Genomic DNA, 6,131 nt, shown 5'->3' on the forward strand with positions numbered 1-6,131 from the left:
TCTGCCTAGAGAGCTGCATGGATGTGGGGCAAAGGCTTAGCCCTCTGAGGGGAGGGCCATATTCCTGGCCTCCAGCCCAGGGGCCTAGATTGGGTCTTCTGGGATCCAAGGAGCTGACAGTGTTGTGTCAGGGTGGGTTGGGGTGTTGGCTTGGAGCTAGGACCACCCTCTGAGCAGTAGAACTTAGGAGGGTGAAAACTTTGTCAGGGATAGAGGAGCTGGGAGCTCTGCATCCTGGGATGCTGGATGACTACAACTTGGTCACTTTATCTCCATGTGGCAGACTAACAATATCCTAGCTCAAGCTATATAAAATGGCTCAGAGATAACACCCACCTGAAGTGGCATAACTTTAAATTATACTGGGTACCTTATAAGCATCTTAGCACACTTTAATGTGCTCCCATTTTAAGTTACTTTAGACTGATTTAAAGGTAACCTGTAACACATAGTTACACATAATTTAAAAGTGAAACTACAGATTGGTCCAGTTTCATTTGAAAGTAGATCCAGGTTTTTTAAAAGCATTAGAAACCTTGTTACCTGTTAATAATCTAATTTGTTCTGAGTTGGTAATAAAACCTAATAAACATGTTATTTCTTTACATGCCTTGACTGCCTGGACTAGATCACTTGGTGAGCTTTCTCCAGCTCTATTTTCCTATGAATACTGCTGACAGTCCTAATACATTCTGTCTGTCTTCTCAAAATTTTGGAATACCACATTTCAATTTTTCAGAACAGCGACAGCGGCCCTTAGCAACGAGCCGGGCCGGGCCGGGCCGCCTGCCACCATGGCCACCGCCACCAGCCCCAGCGTCTTCCTACCCATGGTGACGGGGCAGATCGAGAGCGCCCAGTTCCCAGAGTTTGACGATCTCTACTGCAAGTACTGCTTTGTCTACGGCCACGACTGGGTGCCCACCACGGGGTTGGAAGAGGGAATATCTCAGATCACCTCTAAAAGTGGAGATGCACAGCAAACCCTTGTGTGGAATTTTCCGATTGACATCACCTTTAAAAGTACCAACCCCTATGGCTGGCCTCAAATAGTATTAAGCGTTTACGGACCTGATGTCTTTGGAAATTATGTTGTCCGTGGTTATGGAGCTGTTCGTGTTCCCTTCACGCCTGGAAGGCACAAACGAACGATTGCTATGTTTGTTCCAGAATCGACATCAAAGCTGCAGAAATTCACAAGCTGGCTCACAGGAAGGCATCCGGAGTTCACCGACGCAAGGGTGGTCGCCAAGGGAGAAGGATGAGAAGTGACCAGGGTGCGTTCTCAAGGCTTCGTGACCATTTCCTTCAACGTCGTGACTAAAGACATGAAGAAGTTAGGTTACGATGTAAGCCCGAGTGACATGCAGAACCCTTCCCTAATGTCTCTGACCGAGGGGATTCATAAATATTAAAGTAGACAGGAGCTTTCCCAAGGCACGAACGGGAGTGACTGCCCACGCTGACTTCTGTTCTTCCGCTGGAATTGAATGACTTCCTGTTCTGTTTTGCCTGTATCTCTACTTTCCGAATAAACTCCAGCCGGTTTGGCCTCTATGATATTATATTGCACGTACGTACAAAACGCAGTGCAACGTGTTAAGCATACAGGGTTTTTGAAAATGTGTATGAATCCTAATGCTGTTGGATTAGTAAATGGTTATCATTTTAAGATACTGTAAGCAGTTTCAAGACACATGGTGCATAACAAAACACTTTTTATAAAAGAACCTTTTGTACATTCTTATTTACTTACAGAATTCATGTTTTTACATTGTTAAATGTTTTCCTCATACTCAGAACATTAGCATGAACCCGAAGCCATTTACTAATGCTTTTATAATAGTCGTGTGAAATCCAAATTGAAATACCTTCAAAAGAAAGGGAGTCTGAGAATGTTTAATGAAACAGTCACGCTCTTTCCTCTACCACGGCAGCGTTTCTTGTTTGTGCAGCTATTGCAGGTTTCCATTATAATCCCATTTCAGTGCTTTAGAAGTTGCCTGTGACTAAGATGTTGAATAAACTGTAAAAGTAAATCCTCCCAAAATTATCAGCAAGAGCAATTTGGCTTTTGCTTTTAAAACAAGTACTGGGCACGCATGGACACATGCACATACTGCTTTCCCATTTCCAGATTTTTTTACATTGCTTTCCCATTTCCAGATTTTTTTCCCCCAATCAAGCCCAAAGCAAATCCTAAGTGGTTCATTTTCGGGGGGGAAATAATTCACTGTGTTCAGCGTGTCCTTGCTGCAAGCTCTTCAGTCTCATTTACGTGCAGCGAGGGTGAGGATCTGGGAAAAGGCAAATACAGTCCAAGCACACAGGATATGGGCACAGCCACAAGCAGTGGGCACTCCTCTACCCCAAAGGGCAGTAGCTGCCGCAGGGGTCACTGGCAGGCCGGCCACATCTCTCTCCCTACATGTCCATTTAGAGTCTGCGCTCTGTCCACTTGTGCCAAAGATATTTCTCCCGTCGGCCCAGCTCTACAAAGCAATAACTCTCGGATGATGGCCCTGGGCCTCTGCCAATGCAGCACCTGCAATACCTCATTCTACCGCCTGGGCAAGATCAATGGACAGAAGAGGGGCTTTGATGGAGGTGTATTTGTTTACCCTGGAATTACACCGTGGCTTTCTGTACTTGGCCCGCACGGTAAAAAGAATAATCAAACCGCACTGAATTTGACAGGCAGGCTTTTCTCCGCTCCTTAATTCTCTCCCTGGGGTTGGGCAGTGCTTGTTCAGCTCATCACAGTGACTGCTCCCTGGGCTCAGGGGTCTGCAGTATGAGGGTGCTGAAAATGACCTTCGTTTTGCAGAGCTTCTCTTGATGCCGTCTCCTGATGCTTTTCGATGAGTCCTGTTGTAAGCCAGGACTAGTGATCTCTGCCTTTGGAGTGAAAAAAACCAAGTACAAACATTTCTCTTTGTGTCCTCTGTGCTGCTTTTTCTGTCTCGGGGAAACATGTTAATCCAAGATCATCTTGTGCCCTTTGTACCTGAGGTGAGTGTGTAAAATCCACTGTGAGAGAATTTCGTCGGTTTGAGAGTAAATTCTGGGCATGCAGATTTGCAAAGTTTGGTCTCAAAAGCTAGAAGATCAGATTTAATGTGATCCCTGTCTCATATGGAAATCAATCACGGAGACATTAAAAAAACAGCACAAACAAAAAGTACCAGGCATTGGGCGTACGTATTATACAAAGAGCACTGCTTGTAGTACTCTAGTTCCTCATGCTATAGAGCAGTCCACGTGAACACTTTATTTGGAAATATAATTTGCAAAGCTAATATAAAGCATCTTGGAATTTTTTTCTGTTCCCTAGTATGTTTTGTACGGCCAATGAATGGTTTTATAAAGTGCGTTCTCCATAAATTACTTTTTCATACATTAAAAAAAAAAAAAAAATTTTTCAGAACAACTTTTTATAGGAACTGGTTAGAAACTGGAAATCCCCTTCATTTCTGATCATGATGAAAACAAAAGTTCAGGGAGGTTTTTTGTTTGTTTGATTTTGTTTCTTTTTGGTTTTTACAGGAAGCAATTTATAGAAAATACGCATTTGAGGATAAACAAAATGGAATTTCTCAACTCTCCAATTTTCTTGCTAACTCTCCAGCACAGTACATCTTGCTACTTGTTTTCTGTAGATGCAGGGAACCTATTGTTTAAGTAAATTTGAATTGAAGGAAAATTTATGTGAAATTCTGATTTTTTGAAAAATGACACTTTTTATTAAAATCATGTTGACAGAAGATTCCCAACAGATGCAATTCTTTCATCTTATTTTTTGTATTAAAATATAAAATAAAATGGGTGAAATCAAAATGAAACACTTTGATCTTGTCAAAAATGTTGATCCATCCAAATTATTTTACCCTAAATATTCTCTCTCAAAACATTTCTAACAAGACTGAAAATAGATTTTAGAAATCTTGGAATACCTTGAAAGTGGAAGATCAGTCCTGTGTATTCTCTGGACAGCTTTAGTTAGCTGGTGAACTGGCACAGAGGAAGAAGGGAAATTTTCGTACTGACCATTTAAAATTAAGCCTTCACCCCTCACAGCAACTGGAACTCTAGAGTAGATTATGGATCACTCAACTCAACACACAAAATTTATGACCTAACACAAATCTCAGCAGTCCCCCCTCCCCTCCCATCTGTTCCCACATCAACAGTCAAGGCATGGGCCAAAATTTACAGTAGGCATGTACAGATGTTCAGTTTTATCACTAAGAATTTCTCCGAAAAATAGCCCAGAAACTGAAGCATACACAGCACACACCTACCAAAGGGCATTAAAGAGTTGTTTCTTTGGGCACACCCACCCTTATAGGAGTTCATTACATAACAGCCTGTCCTCTCCCCTATCTGGGAGGGGCAGGTTGTCAATAAGCAGATCTTTGGCTTCTATCTGGCCTGCACATGGCATGATTTAAAACCAGAGGTGCAGGGAAATGAGGCCAGGGACAGCTTCCTCAACCCAGGGTCCTAGCTCCCCAGCTTTGAAATTGCCATGTGTGCTGCCCATCTGAGTTAGCACTCATGGCATTTGAAGTCTTTGAGGCTCTGAACTGGGATGGGGATAGCTTTCCCAACCCTAGTTATTGACCCTGGGGCCTTTGCAATCCCTGTACCAACTATCCAGCTGGGTAGCAGGGGCAGCATATAAAACACAGGAGCCAGGCAGGGAGACAACCTCCCAGAACCTATTCTCTATCCCAAGGAATTACTTGCAGCTTCAAAGCTGCCTGAGCCCAGGTAACATTACAACAGTAGCACACAGGTCTCCCATACGCAACATGTCTCTTGTTCTACCAGGAGGTGGGTGTGTCGGGAGGGCAGGGGAAATCTTCCTGCAGCTGCAAAGTTGCCTAAATGCAAGGGCCTTTGCATGGGAGAATTGTCCCCTGGCCCAGCCCTCCACATGCCTCTTACTGGAATGCACCAGGTGGAAGATTTTTCTGGCAACGAGAACCCTCCCAGTGCTCCAGGAGGGTTCCTGCCTCAGAAGAATGTCCCCCCCTCCCAACAGTCAGCTGATTGGCAGGACATCTCATCCCAGGGTGGGCTGTCAGTGAGCCAGTGCTTTTTCTCACCCACTCTTCCTAAGAGGGAGAGGAGAGCAGAGGACTATGGGATACTGGGTGTGCTCAATCCCCCCAAAAAGCATACAGCTATTCAAATTAGTGTGGGAGGGAAGAGATCTCCCTGCTTCTACCAGGTAGAAACTTCTTGCAGAAAAGTCATTTTCCTTCCACAAGGAAGCTCTTGAATATCTATGTGGTCTTCTTTTTGGGTAAGTAGAAAGACTTTCCTCCAGTCACATATAGAACAGCTATATGTGTCATGAGCTTTAACACAAATATGCAGCTGACCTTGTTTCTCTGCCTACAGTTTCTGAAGTGTAGCCTGATTAATTATTACCTACATCAAATGCAGAGAAACATCATTCCTTGAAGACAGTTGTAAGTCCTATAGAGAACAAGGATCTACCCTGTCAAAACCAGTCAGTGTGCAATTGCTCAATAGGTTTTACTTGCAAAGTCAAAAAATCTAGGCCAAACAGAGGATTTTCTTACATGTATTCAAGAAAATCCTGAAGGAAATAAGGCTAAGGCAGGAACCATGTACACTTCTACAAAATCAGCTTCTCTGAAGGGGAAGTGCAAAGTTAAATAATAAAGATTTTTTTTAAAGTCAGAAAAAAACCCAACAAAACAACCACCTCCTTCCCTGAAAAACTGTTAGAACTTGCTCAAAATGTGTGTAAAGTGTATGGATTGCTTCAGTGAATCTGTTTTGCCCTGCCACCCAAAACCACGCCATTTTATTATTAAAATGTTGCACAGTTCTAATGTATATATGTTCAGTGGTCTTACATAGGAGTGTTCTATCTAAATTACAGAGACTGACCAATGCTTCAAATTAAGTATCAGCCACACTCTATTTACTTATGCCTGGAATGGCAATTAACTTCACTGCCTAATAGAGCCTTATGTACAAGGCACAAGTGAATTAAGCCAGCTAGTCATACAATCATGTTTTTTTTTTTTTATCAGCATTGTTCATATTTTCCTGTGAAAAAGTTACAGTTTTCACACATTTCTTGTACGATT

The 6,131-nt window shown here is 42.9% G+C and overlaps 1 protein-coding gene across 1 annotated transcript; it reads left to right on the forward strand.

Annotated features, from left to right (window-relative positions):
- Positions 1–791: 791 nt before the first annotated feature.
- LOC102369652 (B9 domain-containing protein 1-like) lies at positions 792–1,270 on the forward strand. Its single transcript, XM_025209120.1, has one exon. The coding sequence runs from the start codon at positions 795–797 to the stop codon at positions 1,263–1,265; it is 471 nt and encodes a 156-aa protein (XP_025064905.1). The 5' UTR covers positions 792–794; the 3' UTR covers positions 1,266–1,270.
- The last annotated feature ends 4,861 nt before the right edge of the window (positions 1,271–6,131 follow it).

This window comes from Alligator sinensis, unplaced genomic scaffold, assembly GCF_000455745.1.
Source record: "Alligator sinensis unplaced genomic scaffold, ASM45574v1 scaffold177_1, whole genome shotgun sequence".
Lineage (NCBI taxonomy): Eukaryota > Metazoa > Chordata > Crocodylia > Alligatoridae > Alligator > Alligator sinensis.

What these genes read in the sequence shown, in the direction of transcription:
- LOC102369652 (XM_025209120.1), top strand. Translation starts at nt 795, where the DNA reads ATGGCCACCGCCACCAGCCCCAGCGTCTTCCTACCCATGGTGACGGGG.